This window comes from Heterodontus francisci, chromosome 3 (assembly GCF_036365525.1).
Source record: "Heterodontus francisci isolate sHetFra1 chromosome 3, sHetFra1.hap1, whole genome shotgun sequence".
Classification (NCBI taxonomy): Eukaryota; Metazoa; Chordata; class Chondrichthyes; order Heterodontiformes; family Heterodontidae; genus Heterodontus; species Heterodontus francisci.
Genome location: NC_090373.1, coordinates 139,909,760 through 139,930,564, shown reverse-complemented (window position 1 = coordinate 139,930,564; position 20,805 = coordinate 139,909,760). Strand labels below are relative to the sequence as shown.

The following is a 20,805-nucleotide window of genomic DNA, read 5'->3' as shown; positions in this document are numbered from 1 at the left end:
GTTTATCCTGCCCACAAAAAGCGGAACAAATCCAATCTGGCCAATTACCACCATCATCAGCAAAGTGACAGAAGGTGTCAATGACATGCTATCAAGTGGCACTTACTCACCAATAACCTCCTAACCGATGCCCAGTTTGGGTTCCCCCAGGAGCACGTGACTCCAGACCTCATTAGAGCCTTAGTCCAAATATAGACAAAGAAGGTAAATTTTAGAGGTGAGGTAAGAGTGGTTACCCTTGACATCAAGGCAGTATTTGACCGAGTATGGCATCAAGGAGCCCTAGCAAAATTGAAATCAATGGGAATTGTAAGGAAAACTCTCCACTGGTTGGAGTCATACCTAGCACAAGGGAAGATGGTTGTGGTTGTTGCAGGTCAATCATCTCAGCCCCGGACATCACTGCAGGAGTTCCTCAGGGTAGTGTCCTTGACCCAACCATCTGCAGCTGCTTCATCAATGACCTTTTCTCCATCCCAAGGTCAGAAGTGGGGATGTTCGCTGATGAATGCACAATATTCAACTCTATTTGCAATTTCCCAGATACTGAAGCAGTCCATGTTTACATTTGCAAGACCTGGACAATATCCAGTGTTGGGCTGATATGTGACAAGTAAGTTTGCACCACAAAGGGGAATGCAATGGCAATCTCCAGAAAGAGAGTCTAACCATGTTCCCTTGACATTCAACTACATTACCATCACTGAATCCCCCACCATCAACATCCTGGGGGTTACCATTGAATAGAAACTTAACTGGATCAGTCTGTGGTGGCACAGTGGCGCAGCGGTTAGCACCGCAGCCTCACAGCTCCAGTGGCCCGGGTTCAATTCTGGGTACTGTCTGTGTGGAGTTTGCAAGTTCTCCCTGTGTCTGCGTGGGTTTTCTCCGGGTGCTCCGGTTTCCTCCCACAAGTCAAAAGACTTGCAGGTTGGTAGGTAAATTGGCCATTATGAATTGCCCCTAGTATAGGTAGGTGGTAGGGAAATATAGGTACAGGTGGGGATGTGGTAGGAATATGGGATTAGTGTAGGATTAGTATAAATGGGTGGTTGATGGTCAGCACAGACTCGATGGGCCGAAGGGCCTGTTTCAGTGCTGTATCTCTAAACTAAACTAAACTACAAGAGCAGGTCAGAGGCTGGGAATTCTGTGGCAGGTAACTCAACTCCTGATTCCCCAATGCTTTTCTGTCACCTACAAGGTACAAGTCAGGAGTCTTTTCTCGCCTGGATGGGTGCAGCTCCAACAACACTTAAGAAGCTCAACAGCATCCAGGACAAAGCAGCCCTTAAACCTTCTCCACCGCCTGAAACATTCACTCTGTCCACCACTGATGCACAGTGACAGCAGTGTGTACCATATACAAGATGCACTGCAGCAACTCACCAAGGTTCTTTCAACAGCACTTTCCAAACCCGCGACCTCTATCACCTAGAAGGACAAGGGCAACAGATGCATGGGAACATCATCACCTACAAGATCCCCTCCAAGTCACACCACCCAGATGTGGGCCTATATTGTTGCTGGGTCAAAATCCTGTAACTGCCTCCCGAACAGCCCTTCAGTGGAATACCATTATTGCATGGACAGCAGTGTCCAAGGCAACGGCTCACCACCACCTTCTCAGAGGCAATTAGGGATGGGCAATAAGTGCTGGCTTTGCCAGCAACACAGACATCCTGTGAATGAATTAAAGAAAATACCTTTGCCCTCAAACCAATCAACCCCTTCTGTGTAGTCACATTTTGGATATTCATTATACTCCATTTAACACAACACCACCACTTGGGAATTTTTAGTATTGATCCAGGGCTCCCTACAGTCTCGCTGCTGCTCACAGGCCAGAACCAGCGAACAAACAGGTCAAGTAAACATAGAGAAAGACCAGTGCGAGAATTACCTTCATCTCCTTCACTCGACATTGTAGTGCTAACTACTGACGGGTGGTGATTTCTAACTCTTAGTGCTGCTGTGTATCGCACTGGATCGAGGGCAAACCAAACACTTCAGTTCGTTCAAGATAATTTCAGATCCGCTTCACTCAGCTTTACCCGCAATATTTCAGAAATAACTCCGCACTGTTTTATGGGTCAAAGTCCTGATTTAAAAGCATTCAATTTGTTTGTCGCAATGAATAATCTCTTCGTCCTCGCAACTGTCCCATTGTTCACCAGAACAGCTCCTGTCGCTATAACCAAACGAAATAGACACCGGAAGCCCAGTGATTCACGACACAGCGTTAACTGCAGGTTAAGCGAAAGCCTGTGGGACACAATGTGAAAGTTTTTCACCTCTCAGCTCAGTTCAGAGCTTCTGCAATCTTGGGAGTATGCAACAGCCAATATGCATGTAGCCTTCCACAACTGGTCACCACCTCAGGGACTGGAGTGTTTTCATACATATAGATGGGAATTGCACTTCAAAAATAATTGCTTGATTGTGCTTTTGGATGTCTTGAGACATGATAGAAATGCTTTTTCTAAATAATCCAATAAGTAGGTACAGGATTGCCTCAGTGTCATCAAACAAACGAAGAACAACAAAAGAGCTTTTTTAAATAGAGCACAATTAATTTAAAAAAACTTGAACCACAAAAAGCAGAGGAAACGTTAAAAGTAAATATTATTATGAATGTCCAGTATACACCCCAGTGGGCTGGTTGTGGAAGAACAATGTAAATACAAGTTTTCTCTTTGATAGTCCATTTTGTTTTGCTTGTCCACATTACTGTATATGTCCTCTAATAATATTATGTTTTTATAGCATCTTGAATGGAAATTTAAACTATTCGATGGTATCTGTGAAAAAAATCAGACATATTTTATGACCCCCCCCCCCCCCAGTTATTTGAACAAATAGGGATGAGGACCGCATATCTTTTCCTACCATACTGTTACTTCCTATCATTGCTTTTCTGAGCCATGGCTTCACTGTGCAAAACCTTTGATGCATAATCGACAGCAACATTGCCTTAATCATATTGCGGCAATCCCTGCTCTAACACTCTCCCCTGGTGGGATCAAAAGCCTGTGATTTAAAAGCCAATATATTTTAATCCTAACAACGCTTTAAGCTCAATTATCCACCTGTCTTATTTGATAATCTAGATGTGAAGAGGGCAAGTAAAGAGTTAAAATTAGCTAGCTTCATGATTAACCGGGCTGGAGTTGCACAAACACAGACACAGCTGGCAGCACACAAGGAGAAGATGTGTGCAGGGTGAAGATTTCTGATAAACCACAAGGTGCTGTCTGTTCATGGTTACAGGAACAAAGGCGATGTGAATTTTTAATACAGAGTGTAATAAGTGTTAATTGCTTGAGGATAACATGGTCTGTGGACATATACTTTTGAGCTTCTGTTAAAGGCTGTGTAACCACTGCGGATGTGTCTTCATTGTAATAGGATAATATAATCACTGAATACGAGTGAGCTTTGATTAAACAATGTCAATTTCATGTCAACCTGTGATTGGTTTATACTAATAATTGGATCTATCTGAACTGTATAATAATAATGGAATGTAATTGATCGGGGAGCCGTACAGGATCACTGAATATGTGCGACTCCCTTGCTTATGCTTGAATAAACCGGTGAAAAAAGACTTGAGTCTCGTCTGGTGACTGCGGGTGCAGAGGGCGAGTGAACTCCCATGGCAATATGTGTCTAACCAGTTCTCTATAAAATAAATAAAAAAAGATTCTATATTCTTACATACCCTATCAAACCCTTGTAAAATTTTAAAGACTTCTCTGAGGCCAGGTCTTTTATGGAGAAAAGAGCCTCAGCCTGTCCAGTCTTTCAAAGGACCATGCTTTAAGTGTTGCTGATGTTGAGCTGGATGTCAGCTATACAGTGTGACAGCACAGAGGCAGTCGATGTGTTAAGGGAAGTCTTGGAGTAGTAGAGCTTAGTGTCATCAGCATATATATAGAAACTGATCCCATGTCTGCAGATTGTGTCAACAAGGGGCAGTATGTTGAAGGGGAGCAAGAAAGGCACATGAATAATTCACTGAAGACTTTACAGGTGCCATTGCTGAGATGTGTTGGCTTCATTTAAATTGCTAGGATTCAAAGCATATGAGGGAAGTCTTGGAGCAGAAATCTTCCTACCTGCTGTCTAGCTCTCAATGCGAACCTCACCCATACACCCCACTCCTTGCCTATCCCAGCCCCTCTCCCCCAACAACAAGCCATTTCTTTCTGCTGAATTTCCAATCCTGTGCCCACCAAAATGTTGAGTGCCAAGTGAGTACGCAATACATATTAAAATGAGGGCCAGTGATTAAAATAGTTCAGACCTCTGTTAACTGCACAAATCCTTCAAATTCCCCAAAACATTTACATGCAGGAAACATAATCTCTAGTTCCTATGAAAAGCCATTGACCTGAAACATTAAGTCAGTTTCTGTTCACAGATGCTGCCTGACCTGCTGTGTATTTCCAGCATTTTCCATTTTTAGTTCAGATTTCAGCATCTGCGGTATTTTGCTAAGGCAGAGGGAGATAGATTCTTGATAAGCAAGGGGATGGAAGGTTAGTGGGGGTCGGTGGAAATGTTCAGCTATGATCTTATTGAATGGTGGAACAATCTCGAAGGGCCATGTGGCCTACTCGTGCTCCTAATTTGTATGTTTGTATGCTTTAGATATAGCCTGTTTTATAGGAGTCAGCAGTGGCTCTGAGTTAGAAAGTTGTGGATTCAAACACCACAGGAGCTGAGCATGAAATCTAGGCTGAGACCCCTATGCAGTACCAAAGGAGTGCTGCATTGTAGCTGGTGCCATCTTTGGACAAGATGTTAAACAGATCCTTTGGCTCTATTTCAAAGAGGAGCAGGGGACTAATCCCCAGTGTCCTGGCCAATATTTATCCCTCAATCAACATCACACAAACAGATGATCTGGTCATTATCATATTACTGTTTGTGGGAGCTTGCTGTTTTTGGTTGCTGTGTTGCCTATATTACAACAGTGACTACATTTCAAAAGGGACTTAATTGGCTGCAAAGTGTTTTAAGATATGCTGCACTTGTGAAAGGCGCTATATAAATGCAAGTCTTTCCCTTCTATTGTGCCAGGCAAGTTGTGTGGCCGCCCGTCTACGTCTCGGGCAGGGGTCTTGGCGGCGCGGGTATTAAAGTGGTGACGTCAGCGGCGCGCGTCCTTTTCCGCCATTTTGTCCGCAGGCTCTCGCTCGGTGAGTGACCGCGACAATCGGAGCTGCATCGCCGCCATCCTCCCCACACGGCAGCCCGGGGCAGCCGCCATCCAGCTCGGCCGCACATAACACTCTCACTCTGCCTTTTATTTCAACAGGAAACCGCCGTTTTCCGGGAAAGTAAACAAGGCCATGGCCGAGGAAAGGTGAGTGTCTGCCGCCCGGGAGAGAGGGAGCGCGGTGGAGGCGAACAGGAGCCGCTGGGACCGAGCGGAGGACCGGATGAGCAAGATTTCGGAACAGGGGCCGGGGGGAGGGGGAGGGCCACTGGACAAGGAGAGGGGAGAGGGGACACTGGGCCGGGGACAGGGCCCGCGGGGGTGGGACACTGGGCAGAGCCCGGTGATGGGGGGCATGGGAGTGAGGGAGGGGGTGGGACTGGGCTAGGGGACAGGGCCTGGGGAGGGGGTGGGACACTGGACAAGGCTAGGGGAGAGGGGACACTGGGCCGGGGGACAGGGCCTGGGGAGGGGGTGGGACACTGAACAGGGCTAGGGGAGAGGGGACACTGGGCCGGGGACAGGGCCCGCGGGGGTGGGACACTGGGCAGAGCCCGGGGAGGGAGGCGGGTCACTGGGCCGGGGACTGGGCCCGCGGAGGTGGGGAGGGGATGGGACACTGGGCAGAGCCCGGGGAGGGAGGCGGGGGACTGGGCCCGAGGAGGGTGGTGAACGCTTCACCAGCAATTTTGCAGCTCATTTGTTCCACTGATTGACTTTCTGGTGCTCTGTGTGTGTAGCGTTCACAAGCTAACTTTGGTCAACGTGGTGGAAATGATGGGCAGTTCTTTATGATAGAAGCATTTTAATCATTAATGGGAACATGACATAAAGTGATACATGTAGGTCGTTAAAGTCTTTTTACTTGATCAGTAAGGCTTTTTTAAAATGGACGTTGAACTATTTGGAGTGGTTGCTTGTCAGAATGATTTAAAATTCTGTTACAAGATTGACCATAATTGAATTCCTAAATTGTGTTGCAGACCTTTATGATCATACGATTATAATTCAGCTACATGGTTGGAATGATGAATTTTTTTATGTCGGATACCCCTTCACTCTAATGAGTGAAAAACTTTGTTCTGACAACTTTGTAGCTCAAAGCCATTAACTTATTTTCTTGATCTAATGTTGCCATCAAATCCATAAGTTGTATAGTGGCCAAAGGATTCTGTATAATGCATAATTTCAACATTTTTGACAGCATAACTGCAGGTGGTGTCATGGATGTTAACACTGCGCTTCAGGAAGTGCTGAAAACTGCATACATCCATGATGGTTTGTGTTGTGGTCTCCGGGAAGCTGTCAAGGTTCTGGACAAGTGAGTACATTTTAATTCCAGTGACCTTAATCAATGTGGAATAATAAACATGGACATCTGATTACCTGCAATGTGAGAAAAGCAGAAGCCATTATAAATTGTACAGTAGTCATGTCCAGTGCTGACAACAAAGGAAATAGGCCATTCGGCAACTCAAGACTGTTCCACCATTCAACTAGGTCCTGGTAGATCTACCTCAACTCCATTTTCCTACACTTTTCCCATATTGCTTTCTGCCTTTAACATCTAGAAATCGATCGACTTCTGTCTTGAACATACTCTGACTGAGCATCCACAGCCCTCTGGGTAGAGAATTCCAAAGATTCACCACGCTGTGAGTGAAGACATTTCTCCTTATCTCAGTCCTAAATGGCCTGCCCCCTTATTCTGAGTCTATGCACCCTGGTTCTAAACCTCCTTCCAGCATTTACTCTGTTGAGCCCTGTAAGAATTTTTTATGTTTCAATGAGATCACCTCTCGTTCTTTGAAACTTGAGTGAATACAGGCCCAGTCTCAAACTCTCCTAAGACAATCCTGCCATCCCAGGAATTAGTCTGGTGAACCTTTGTTGCACTCCCTCTATGGCAAGTATATCCTTCCTTAGGTAACTTATTGAAATCTATGATAAAGGAAAAGTTGTGATTTTGTTTTGTTCCAACAGGTTATTGCTAAAATTCTTTAGATGGACTTATTGCCAAATTGCTGAAGTCACTATGTTAAAATGTGCAGTTTAAAACTGTTAGGTATGAACACAATGAATATGCTTGTAGATCAGTTTTTTATTTAAACCTAAATCAGTGTCATGAAATTAGGATACTAATGGAATGTCAAAGCTTGTGTTGAATGTGTTATATTTTGTCTCAGCCAGTTCTGTACTTGGAATGCTCCTTTTGATGTGACTAGAAGGGGTGGGGGAAGAATATTAGGCAGGCTTTTGGCTCCTGGACCTGACTCCTGCTGGGATGTGCATGTGGGTGCCTGATGGCCTCTACAATGTGACAGCTGGTAACTATGCTCACACAAAAGGCACTTAAGTGAAGTACTGAAGGCTTGTTGCTACCAGCAGTGCTGTACATCAATAGGAATTGCTATATTCAGAAGAAAGAGGTCTGTGGTTTTAATGTGATCAGTTTCAGGATACACCATTACTGTGCCAAACCTCATAGCTGGAATGAGTGAACCTGAATTGTTCATCACTGTTGAACTCTCCAATCATATTCCTTAAAATTAGGATGGGATGGGACTTAGACCAGTCAGGATACTGTCTCAAGAACAGCCCAAGTGCTGGTGGTCTATCCAGTTATTTGTTTCGACCTAGCATTACCTTTATTTTTACACCTGTAGTTCAAAAATAGCAACTGTTGCTTTACTTTGTGAAATTGGTGGTAATCAGATTTGTTTGAGCAGATTGTTTTATATTGTGGTTGTATACTGTGAAAAATAGTTTAATGTCATTTTGTGATTTTTTTTTTTAACCCTCAGACGGCAAGCTCACTTATGTGTCCTGGCGGGCAACTGTGATGAGGCACAGTATGTTAAGTTGGTAGAGGCACTCTGTGCTGAGCATCAGATCCAACTGATTAAGGTGAGCATAGAGTACACTGAGCAAAGAACTACCAGTAATTTGATTTAATGACTAACTAGTGGTTACTTTTCTTTAGTTTGAACCTGTTCCATTTTTTTTTTACAATTTACAGTTCTATTCTGGATTTGCTTTAACTTTATCTCAATGAAGCTCCAAGATCAACTCCCAAATTCCCCAATCTTTCCCAATAACAGCTTTTTACGCTGTTGCAGTGCTTATGTTTCCCTTGTTGGGGACCAGGACTGGATTCTGTCGAGTACTGTACAATTTGACAGCTCCCTTTGACATACATGCTGCTAAATTGGCTGTGTGGAAAAAATGCAAGTCTCTTTTCGCACAGTTCAAAATTTTGATGGGTTTGATTGCTGCTGGATTTGTGGGGGGGGGGGGTGAAGAGTCTGTAAAACTGTGACCATTTGCAGTTTTAATTTCTCAGTTTCTGTGGTCTAGGTATTAAATTCTTGATGGACTCCTTTTTAATGTAGCAAATTTTGCAGTAGTCATGGCTGAACTCAGACCTGTTTTCACATGACATCTGTGTATTTCCACCAGAAATCATTGGGTAGCAATCAGGCATATGAAATGTATCTTATTCTTCCTCCCTAGCAACACCATTAAGATTATTTATTGCCCTAACTGAGGTCAGCTTACTGCACACACTGTGGATCAAAGATGGGATGTTCGTAGTCTGTTGGCTTCAGTATAAACTCAGCTGATTAGTTTGAGTACCCTAGTTAAATTCGATACACCTCAAGAAATTAATAGCACCAGGACTTCCTGTACCTCTGGCAAACTCTGGTATTCTGAGAACTGACCAAGTACATGGTATATGAACCTGAAAAGATGACGCATTTCCTCCTTGAGATTTAATTTGTTTCAGTGAGTTTATGCAGTGAGTAGTTGAGCTAAACACACTTGGAAGGTCTGTCATTTGATTTCTGGTCTCTGTTGAGCTGCACAATCTCAGCTGCCAGAAATGCTCTAATTGGGGCCTCCAGATTAGGGGAAGGTAGAAAAACTACTTGATTGTGATGCCACTCGTTTATTAGCCTATTGATGTTTGTTGAAGCTCTATTTAATAGTGGTGGCTTAGACATGGAACCAGAGGGTGCTTGTGGAATTATACTCCATTGAGTCCCTACATTGGAGGGGGTAGTGGAGTTGCACTGTTGAGGTATTAACTCTAACTTAATAAATGATTGTAGATATGACGATATATCCTATGTTGGATGTAGAATGGTATCTGTGATGATCACCTGGCTCCCTCAACAGAAATCAAATAAAGAAAGTGCCAGCATCGTTAACCAAAAAGTCTTGAGATGCAGTATTCATCTTGCTGTATGTTGGTGAAACTTTGTGGCTTTTATAAGATGCTGTATAACTGCCTTTTTCTACACTAAAGGTTGATGACAACAAGAAACTTGGTGAGTGGGTAGGCCTGTGTAAAATAGACCGAGAAGGGAAACCTCGCAAGGTTGTAGGCTGCAGCTGTGTTGTTGTCAAGGTGAGTTATTTACGTCAGTTAATGACTATGCTAATTTCCAAAACCTATTGGTGCTTCTCCAATTACGTATTGAATATGGGTGTCTATATATTTTATATATGTAACAGTATAATCTAGAATTTAACAAAAGAATATACATAGCATTGAATGCCTCCAGTGTTCCAAGTTGGAGATCATGTTATAAAATTAACCTGATGCACATGTTAACAAATGTTATTTCTTTTTAGGATTATGGCAAAGACTCACAAGCCAAGGATGTCATTGACAATTATTTCAGGGCAAAGGATGTGTTTCATAAATAAAAACAAAAACTTCATTTTATGACTCAATGTTTTGACCAAATATCTGATGGATTGTGTCTAGAGTATGGCTTTTATGAGCAAGTTACTTTTAGTGGGAATATTCCTTGTTAATGGACACTAACTTCAGTAGTAAACAAAAATGCATCTGAAAATTTACCAAAAACTTGTCAGACTAATTTGAATTGCTGTCAGAGTAAAATTACTGTATCTATGATGATCACTTGGCTCCCTCTACTGATATAGAAGTGAGGAAGACTGCCAGAATCGTTACCCAAAGTTTCTGAGATACAGTGCTGGTTAATATTTACTACTGTGAAATTAAAACTGAAGAGAATGTGTTATACTAGTTCTTAGTATACAGGAGAACATAAATAGGTCATTCAGCCTTTCGAGCCCACTCTGCCATTCAATGAGACCATGGCTGATCTTCAAAACCATTTCCCTGCACTATTCCTGTATCCCTTGATGATTTTAATAACATAGAAATCTGTCGATCTCAGTTTTGAACATATCCAATGACTGAGCCTCCACAGCTCTCTGGGGCAGATCTTTCCAAAGATTCACCACCCTTTGAAGAAATTACTGATGTCAGTCCGAAATGGCCTTCCCATTATTCTGATTCCTCAGCCAGGGAAACCATCCTTCCCGCATCTACCCTGAATTTTGTGTTTGAATGAGCACCCCTAAAACTCCAGAGAATAAAGGCCCAGTTTGTTTAATCTTCCTCATAGGGCAATCCCTCCATCTCAGGAATTAGTTCGGTGGACATTCATTGCACTCCCTCGATGGCAAGTATATCTTTCCTTAGATAAAGAGACCAAAACTGTACACAATAGTCCAGTGTGGTCTAACCAAGGCTCTATATAATTGCAGTAAGACATCTTTGCTGCTATACTCAAATCCTATTGTAATGAAGGCCAACATACCATTTGCCTTAATTACTTGCTGCATGTTGGCTTTCAGTGATTCACGAAGGAGGACATTCAAGTCTCTTGGAAGTTCTTCACTTCACAGCCTCTCACCATTTAAGAAATACTTTGGTATAAAAAAACAAGGGATAACCTCTCATTCATGCACATTATATTCCATCTGTCAAACATTTGCCCACTCGCTCAGCCTGTCCAAATCCCCTTGAACCGTCATTGCATCCTCTTTGGGACTGTCACTTCCATCTAATTTTGTCATCTGCAAAATATTACATTTAATCCCCAAATCCAAATCATTGATATCGATTGTGAATAGCTGGGGCCCAAGCACAGATCCTTGCGATACCCCACTAGTCACAGTCTGCTAATCTCTTTGTTTACTTACCTCTTGTGTGGGGGTTTACGAAAGCTTTCTGAAAATCTAAATACACCACATCCACTTGTTCCTCATCTATTTTGCAAGTTACATCCTCAAAAGAACTCCCAACAGGTTTGTTAAGCATGATTTCCATTTCACAAATCTATGTTGGCTCTGCCCAATCCTACCATTATTCTCAAGTGTCCTTTTATCACATCCTTTATTATAGATTGTGGCATTTTCCCTATGACTGATGTTTGGCTAACGGTTTTGTTCCTCATTTTCTCTCTCCCTCATAATGGGGTTACAATTGTCACCTTCCAATCTGCAGGAAGCATTCCAGAGTCTAGAATTTTGAAAGAAGACCACCATAGCGTCAGCTATCTCTATAGCCACCTCTTTCAACACTGGAGTGCAGATCATTCTGTCCAAGGGATTTATCTATTTAAGTCCTATTAATTTCTCTAGTACTTTTTGTTTTTTCTAATGTCTTGTTCCTTGTTTACACTAGTCCCTTGATTCTCTGTTATTTCTGGGAGGCTTTTAGTATTTTATGCAGTGAAAACACACAAGTATTTTAGTTTCTCTGCCATTTCCTTACTCCCCATTAAAAATTCTCCTGACTGCTTGTCATGGACCCATGTTTGTTTTTGCTAATCTTTTCCTTTTTACATACCTATAGTGGATGTGCAAATAATTGTGAAGTGCTTCACAATGTACTGAGAGTTAACAACAGCAGTTGACCATTCAGTCCCTCGAGTTTGCTTCCCCATTCAATATGATCATGACTGGTCTAACTTCGTTTTTCCTGCCTGCTCCCCATATCCCTTAATTCCCTGAAGTCAAAAAATTGGTCTTGAGTATACTCAACGATGGAGCATCTGTTAACCGTTGGGTAGACAATTTCTAGCCCTCTGGATGAAGAAATCTCTCCTTACCTCTTTCCTAAATGATTGATCCCTTATCCCAAGGATGTGCGTCGCCCCCTTCCCTCTGCACTGCCTTGTATGATCTCCATCCAGGGGAAACTACCTTGTCAAGCTCCTAAGAATCTTGTATGTTTCAGTGTGATCATCTCTCATTGTTCCAAATTCCAGGGAGTGCAGACCAATTTGCTTCTGATCAATCCTCTCATCCCAGGAACCAACATAGTGCACTTTTGCTGTACTGCCTCAAAGGCAAGTCTATCCTTCCTTGGATATGGAGACCAAAACTGCACAGAACTCCAGGTGTTGTCTCACTAAAGCTCTATACAATAGTAGCAATACTTATTTTTATACTCCAATCCCCTTGCAATAAAAGGCATTAATTGCCCTCTTAATTGCTTGCTGCACCTACATGTTAACTTAGTGTGCTCCTTCTACAAATATATCTAAGTCTCTGAACATCAGTATTTAAAAATTCTGCAATAACCTCACTTCATCTTTTGTCTTTTGGGCCTCCTTATCTCGAGAGACAATGGATACGCGCCTGGAGGTGGTCAGTGGTTTGTGAAGCAGCGCCTGGAGTGGCTATAAAGGCCAATTCTGGAGTGACAGGCTCTTCCACAGGTGCTGCAGAGAAATTTGTTTGTTGGGGCTGTTGCACAGTTGGCTCTCCCCTTGCGCCTCTGTCTTTTTTCCTGCCAACTACTAAGTCTCTTCGACTCGCCACAATTTAGCCCTGTCTTTATGGCTGCCCGCCAGCTCTGGCGAATGCTGGCAACTGACTCCCACGACTTGTGATCAATGTCACACGATTTCATGTCGCGTTTGCAGACGTCTTTATAACGGAGACATGGACGGCCGGTGGGTCTGATACCAGTGGCGAGCTCGCTGTACAATGTGTCTTTGGGGATCCTGCCATCTTCCATGCGGCTCACATGGCCAAGCCATCTCAAGCGCCGCTGACTCAGTAGTGTGTATAAGCTGGGGGTGTTGGCCGCTTCAAGGACTTCTGTGTTGGAGATATAGTCCTGCCACCTGATGCCAAGTATTCTCCGAAGGCAGCGAAGATGGAATGAATTGAGACGTCGCTCTTGGCTGGCATACGTCACACTTCCCCACATTATAGTCCATTTGCCATGTACTTGCCCACTCACTTAACCTGTGTCTAACTCTGCAACCTATTTGTGTCCTTATAGCTTAAATTCCCACCTAACTTGGTATCGTCAGCAAACTTTGTTATTCTCGGTCGCTTTGCCTAAGTTATTAATATAGATTGCAAATTTGAGGCCCCATATTATAGACCGGTGAGAGATGATCGGGTTGGTTCCCTTTTCACCTCCCGACTGACCAAAGATGTTTTTTTTCAGCCCGAGTGCTTTAATTGTCAAGAATAGACATTAATTTTTTTTATTTAGAGATACAGCACTGAAACAGGCCCTTCGAGTCTGTGCCGACCATCGACCACCCATTTATACTAATCCCATATTCCTACTACATCCCTACCTTCCCTATATTCCCCTACCACCTACCTGTACTAGGGGCAATTATAATGGCCAATTTACCTATCAACCTGCAAGTCTTTGGCTGTGGGAGGATACCAGAGCACTCGGCAAAAACCCACGCGGTCACAGGGAGAACTTGCAAACTCCGCACAGGCAGTACTCAGAATTGAACCCGGGTCGCTGGAGCTGTGAGGCTGCGGTGCTAACCACTGTGCCGCCCTAATGACAGGGTCTTGTAAGTTTAAAAGATAAATTGTTATACAACACCTGAAATGTATGCAACAACTCACGCACTCATAAGGACAAACACATGCGCTCAAGAGTTCACTGTTAAACTTGTTTTTCCCTGGAGTGAAGACTTGAAGTACTGCAGGCCTGTAATCTTTTCCCTTGTTCACTGAATAAATACTTGGAAGGTTCAGGAAGACAGATGTGCTGTTGAAGACTGCTCTTGTTATATGCCAGGCAAAGGTCAATGGCTAGGTCTTGGTGCAGTTGCTCACTTATGGAATTTAAGGCCACACTCCAGTCTCTGCTGACCTGTGGTTCAAAGCTAAATATTTTTTCCCCAAAAATATAATTTATTGATAAATTTGTAAAAATTATATAACAGTTCAAAATATTTTAAAATTCATTTGTGGGATGTGGGTGTCACTGGTTAGGCCAGCATTTATTGCCCATCCCTACTTGCCCTTGAGGTGTTGGTGAGCTGCTGCCTTGAACTACTGCAGTCCATGTGAGGTAGCTACACCTGTAGTGCTGTTAGGAAGGGAGTTCCAGGATTTTGACCCAGCGGCGGTGAAGGAATGGTGATAAAGTTCCAATTCAGGATGGTGTATGACATTTCAGAAATTGCAATAGAGAACAGATTCCTTCGATACAGAACATTTTTTTTATTCATTGTGGGAATCACTGGCTAAGCCAGCATCTATTGCCCATCCCTAATTGTCTTTGAACTGCTAGGCCATTGCAGAGAGCATTTTAAACAGTCAACCACATTGTAAGTCTGGAGTCAAATGTAAGCCAGACTAAGTAAAGACAGCAGATGTCCTTCCCTAAAGGACATTAGTGAACCAGATGGGTTTTTACAACAATTGACAATGGTTTCATAGTCATCATTAGACTAACTAAAAAGGTGAGGTGCCGCACAACGCTTGCCATTCCATTTTATATATACAATGTACATTTGCATTGCATAGCAAAAACATTTTTTTGCTGCATACAGCCTGAGGGGTTTTGCTCAGGTTTCCAGCCCTTCAGTATACTATAATGGGAGGACGTTATGTAGTGGCCTTTCCCCATTGAGCCCTTGTGGCAGCTGCCCCAGGCTTTACTGCATGCCTGAGCATTCAAAGCTGGTAATATTAAACAGGGTCCTTTCTCTTTGACATAGACAGGTCTCCTTTGCCCAGAATATACCTTTGTTAAAGCTCCTTATCGGAAACCTAGTTTCTCATGCGTCCATAGTTTCTCTTTTTATTGTCCTCAGAAATGTTTTGTGATGGTGAGGCCATTATTAGAAAATGGAGTCTGGATGTCATTGGTCCTCTTAATAAAGTAAGGCTTTTTCTTATACATTTGTTGAAATTTGAGTTTGGAGTCCAAAAGTCTGCAACAGTATTTGTCAACCCAATCAGTTGGAGAGAAGCAGCCGTTTCCACAGAAAAGGTGGTTTGCATTCTAATCATTTCATAGGGATGTGTCCAGAAAGGTAGTTTGTATTTTAATGACATATCCAAGAATTGTCCAGCCATGAAAATAAGTTCAGGGTTCTTGTAGTTGGTGATCTGGATATTGAAGGGTACATGACATTTTGGAAGCTAGGAAATGGCGGAGGGCTGGCTCTGTTAATTAATGATAGTATTAGCACATTCAGGGAAGGATGGCATAAGTTCAGGAAATAAGGATGTACAAGCGGATTGGGTAGAGATGAGAAATGAAGGCAAGAAATCATTTGTGGGAGTGGTGTTCAGACCCTCATAACAGTAAGCACATAGGACAGATAAAAAGGAAGAAATAATGGGAGCTTGTCAGAAAGGTACAGTGATAATCATGGGAGATTTTAATTACATATAGGTTGGAAAAATCAGATGGGCTAAGGTAACCTAGATGAAGACCCATAGAATGTTTTTGGGATAGTTTCTTAGAACTATGGAGCCAACCAGAGAATAGGCAATACTAGACTCTGGTATTGTGCAACGACATGACCTAATTGTGAAGGTAGCCTGCGGTAGCAGCCATCATTATATGATTAAATTTTGCATTTAGTTTGAGGGAGAGAAGAATAGGTCCAAGACTAGTATTTTAAACTTAATTAAGGGCAATTATGAGTGCATGAAAGAGCTAAAGTGAGCTGGCAAATTTGGTTAAGGGATAGGTCAATAGAGATGCAGTGGCAGACATCTAAGGGGATATTTCAGAATACACAGAATAGATACATTCCAATGAGAAAGAACTAAAAAAGTTAAAGATAGTATCAAGGTTAGAGAAAAAGCATATAATTGCACAAAGATGGGTGGCAAGTCAGAGGATTGGACAGAATATAAAAAAGCAAAAATTGACAACAGGAGGGACAAATTGGAGTACAAGAGAAAGCTAGCTAGAAATGTAATTGTTTCTATAAATATTTTTAAAAGTTACCTGAGTGTTGGTCCTATAGAAAGTGGGTTGGGGGATTAATAAGGGGAAATAAGGAGAGGGCAGATGAATTAAACAGGTATTTTGCCTCGTTCTTCACTATAGAGGATACAAGGGACACCCACAGTGCTGTTAGGAAGGGAGTTCCAGGACTTTGACCCAGTGACAGTGGAGGATATTCCATGTCAGGATGGTGTGTGGCTTGGAAGGGAACTTGCAGATGGTGGTGTTCCCATGCACTTGCTGCCCTTGTCCTTCTAGGTGGTGGAGGTTGTGGGTTTGGAAGGTGCTGTTGAAGACGCCTTTTTGAGTTTCTGCAGTGCATCTTGTAGATGGTACACACTGCTGCCACTGTGTGTAGGTGGTGGAGAGAGTGATGTTGAAAGTAGTGAATGGGCTGCCAATCAAGCGAGCTGCTTTGTGCTGGATGGTGTTGAGCTTCTTGAGTGTTGTCGGAGTTGCACCCATCCAGGCAAGTGGACAGTATTCCATTACACTCCTGACTTGTGCCTTGTAAATGGTGGACAGGCTTTGGGAAGTCAGGAGGTGAGTTACTTGCTGCAGAATTCCCAGCGTCTGACCTGCTCTTGCAGCCACAGCATTTATGTGGCTGGTCCAGTTTAGTTTCTGGTCATTGGTAACCCTCAGGATGTTAATAGTGGGGGATTCAGCAATGGTAATTGTAGCATTAAGGGGAGATGGCTAGATTCTCTCTTTGAGATGGTCATTGCCTGGCACTTGTATGACAGGAATGTTACTTGCCACTTATCAACCCAAGCCTGGATGTTGTCCAGGTCTTGCTGCATGTGGACACAGACTGCCTCATTATCTGAGGAGTTGCAAATAGTGCTGAATATTGTGAAATCATCAATGAACATCCCTACTTCTGACCTTATGATGGAGGGAAGGTCATTGATGAAGCAGCTGAAAATGGTTGGGCTAGGACACTACCCTGTGGAACTCCTGTTGTGATGTCCTGGGACTGAGATGATTGACCTCCAACAACCACAACCATCTTTCTTTGTGCTAGGTATGACTTGAACCAGCAGAGAGTTTTCCCCGATTCCCATTGACTACAGTTTTGCGAGGGCTCCTTGATGCCGTACTCTGTTAAATGCTGCCTTGATGTCAAGGGTAGTCACTCTCACCTCACCTGTGCATTTGCTCATTTATTCATGTTTGGCCCTGGCGAAACCCAAACTGGGCATCGGTGAGCAGGTTACTGCTGAGCAAATGCTGCTTGATAGCACTGTCACCCATCCCTTCCATCAGGTCAGTTAGCTTAACATCTGTCTGAGGGGAAATGTTAGTAGCTATTATTAAAGATGGAATAGCAGGCACTTGGAAAAATTCAAGGTAATCAGGCAGAGTCAACATGATTTTTGTGAAAGGGAAATCATGTTTAACCAATTTATTGGAGTTCTTTGAAGGGGAACCGATGGATGTACTCATAGAGTCGTACAGCATAGAAACAGGCCCTTTGGCCCACCGCGTCCATGCCGACCATAACGCCTATCTATACTAATCCCACCTGCCTGCATTAAGTCCATCTCCCTCTAAACCTTGCTCATTCAAGTACCTGTCCAGATTCCTCTTAAATGTTGCTACTGTTCATGCCTCTACCACCTCCTCAGGCAGCTCATTCCAGATACCCACTATTCTTTTAGTGAAAAATTTACCCCTTTGATCCACCTTAAATCTATACCCTCTAGTTTTAGTCACCCCTAGGGAAACAGACTCTGGCTATCTACCCTATCTATGCCTGTCATAATTTTATATACCTCTATCATGTCCCCTCTCAGCCTCCTTCGCTCCAGGGAAAACAGACCCAGGCTATCCAATCTCTCTTTATAACTCAAGCCCTCCAAACCAGGCAACATCCTTGTGAATCTTTTCTGCACCCTCTCTAGCTTAATCACATCTTTCCTGTAGTGCGGTGACCAGAACTGCACACAGTACTCCAAATGTGGCCTAACCAACGTTATGTACAACTGTAAAATAACATGTAACTCTTGTGCTCACTGCCTCAGCTGATGAAGGCAAGCATGCCATATGCCTTCTTTACCACCTTGTCTACTTGTGTTGCCACTTTCAGGGAACTATGTACTTGCACCCCAAGGTCTCTCTGCTCAACAACACTCACCTGCCATTCACTGTATATGTCCTGCCCTGGTTTAACTTCCCAAAATGCATCACTTCACACTTGTTTGCATTAAATTCCATTTGCCACTCCCTTGCCCACTTTCCTAGTTGATCTATATCCTGTTGTAACCTTAGACAACCTTCTTCACTGTCCACTATATCATCAATTTTGGTGTCATCTACAAACTTACTAATCATGCCCCTTACATTCACATCCAAGTCATTAATATATATGACAAACAACAGAGGGCCCAGCACTGATCCCTGCGGCACACCACTGGTCACCAGCCTCCAATCTGAAAAACAACCCTCCACTACCACCCTCTGCCTCCTATCACCAAGCCAATTTTGTGTCCAATTTGCTAGTTCACCCTGGATCCCATGTGTTTGAACCTTCTGGACCAGCCTACCATGCGGGACCTTGTCAAAGGCCTTGCTAAAGTCCATGTAGACCACGTCCATCGCCCTGCCCTCATCAATCCTCTTGGTCACCTCGAAAAAATCAATCAAATTCGTGAGACATGATTTCCCAAGCACAAAGCCATGCTGACTATCCCTAATCAGACCATGCCTTTCCAGATGCACATAAATCCTGTCTCTCAGAATCCCTTCCAATAACTTTCCCACCACTGATGTAAGGCTCACCGGCCTGTAGTTCCCTGGCTTATCCCTGCTGCCCTTCTTAAATAAAGGCACAACATTAGCTCTCCTCCAGTCTTCCGGTACCTCACCCGTGACTAACGATGATACAAAAATCTCTGCCAGGGCCCCAGCAATCTCCTCCCTTGCTTCCCAGAGCATCCTAGGATACAGCTGGTCAGGCTCTGGGGATTTATCCACCTTAATGCGCTTCAAAACCTCCAACACCTCTTTTGTAATGTTGATATGCTCCAGGATATCGGTGTTCCCTCCCTTGAACTCACTAGCTTCTCTGACCTTCTCCACAGTAAATACGGACGAGAAATATTCATTTAAGACCGCGCCCATTTTCCTTGGCTCCACACATAGATTACCACACTGATCCTTAAGGGGACCTACTCTCTCCTTAGCTACCCTTTTACACTTACTATACTTACAGAATCATTTAGGATTGTCCTTTATCTTATCTGCCAGGGAAATCTCATGGCCCCTTTTCGCCCTCCTAATTTCCTTCTTAAGTGTACTCCTACATCCCCTATACTCCTCAAGGGACTCGCTCGATCCCAGCTGCCTATACCTGACATATGCCTCCTTCTTTGTCCTGACCAGCTCCTCAATATCCCTCGTCAACAAAGGTTCCCTAAACTTGCCAGCCTTGCCCTTCCATCTAACAGGAACATGCTGGCCCTGAACTCTTCCTATCCCACTTTTAAAAGCATCCCACTTGCCAGATGTCCCTTTACCTGTAAACAGCCTCTCCCATTCAACTTTTGAGAGTTCCTGTCTGATGCCATTGAAATTAGCCTTCCCCCAATTTAGGACTTCATCCTGAGGACCAGTCCTATCCTTTTCCATAACTATCTTGAAGCTAATAGAGTTATGGTCACTGGTCCCAAAGTGCTCCCCCACTGACACATCAACCACCTGCCCATCCTCATTTCCTAAGAGGAGGTCGAGTGTAGCCCCTTCTCTAGTAGGGCCATCCACATACTGCTTCAGAAAACTATACTGGACACACTTAACAAATTCTTCTCCATCTGATCCCTTTGCACTAAGGCAGTCCCAGTCAATATTAGGGAAGTTAAAATCACCTACTATTACAACCCTATAATTCCTACACCTATCTGTGATTTCCCTACATATATGCTCCTCCACTTCCCTCTGACTATTGGGGGGCCTATAGTATAATCCCATCAAAGTGATCACCCCTTTCTTATTTCTAAGTTCTACCCATATGGCCTCGCTGGACGTTTGCCCCGTGATGTCCTCCGTAATCAAGAGTGCAACTCCCCCTCCTCTCTTACCTCCACCTCTGTCACGCCGGAAAGATCGGTACCCCGGAACATTGAGCTGCCAGTCCTGCCCATCCCTCAACCACGTTTCCGTGGGGGAGCACTTTGGGACCAGTGACCATAACTCTAATAGCTATAATATCACAGTCCCATGTACCGATCCATGCTCTAAGTTCATCTGCCTTACCTGTAAGGTTTCTTGCATTAAAGTAAATGCAGTTTAGCCTACCAGACCTTCCACGCTCCCTGTCCTGCCCCTGCCCGGCCTGTCTACTGGACTTGCTTGCTTTAACCTCTACATTTGCCTCAACTATCTCATCGGAGAGACTACTACTTTGGGTCTCACCCCCCGCAAGACTAGTTTAAACCCTCCTGAATATTACTAGCAAACCTCCCCGCAAGGATATTGGTCTCCCTCCAGTTTAGATGCAGCCCGTCCTTCTTGT

The 20,805-nt window shown here is 43.6% G+C and overlaps 2 protein-coding genes and 2 non-coding genes across 5 annotated transcripts in view; 3 read left to right on the top strand and 1 right to left on the bottom strand.

Annotated features, from left to right (window-relative positions):
* Positions 1-2,243, bottom strand: part of LOC137361854 (MFS-type transporter SLC18B1-like) — a 70,615-nt gene extending 68,372 nt beyond the window's left edge. For both annotated transcript variants that reach the window (XM_068026460.1, XM_068026468.1), the window contains exon 1: positions 1,904-2,243. In XM_068026460.1, the coding sequence (XP_067882561.1) occupies positions 1,904-1,925 (22 nt within the window). In that variant the 5' untranslated portion in view covers positions 1,926-2,243. The remainder of the gene's footprint in view (positions 1-1,903) is intronic.
* Positions 2,244-5,154: 2,911 nt separating this feature from the next.
* rps12 (ribosomal protein S12) lies at positions 5,155-9,956 on the top strand. Its single transcript, XM_068026450.1, has 6 exons — positions 5,155-5,204; positions 5,324-5,371; positions 6,429-6,545; positions 8,029-8,131; positions 9,534-9,635; positions 9,863-9,956. The coding sequence occupies exons 2-6, from the start codon at positions 5,358-5,360 to the stop codon at positions 9,935-9,937; spliced, it is 411 nt and encodes a 136-aa protein (XP_067882551.1). The 5' UTR covers positions 5,155-5,204; positions 5,324-5,357; the 3' UTR covers positions 9,938-9,956.
* LOC137368130 (small nucleolar RNA SNORD101) lies at positions 6,244-6,314 on the top strand. The gene has a single exon (XR_010974359.1). It is a non-coding gene; the product is annotated as a small nucleolar RNA SNORD101 (small nucleolar RNA).
* A 184-nt stretch (positions 9,957-10,140) lies between the features above and the next one.
* Positions 10,141-10,227, top strand: LOC137368138 (small nucleolar RNA SNORD100). Its single transcript, XR_010974367.1, has one exon. It is a non-coding gene; the product is annotated as a small nucleolar RNA SNORD100 (small nucleolar RNA).
* The last annotated feature ends 10,578 nt before the right edge of the window (positions 10,228-20,805 follow it).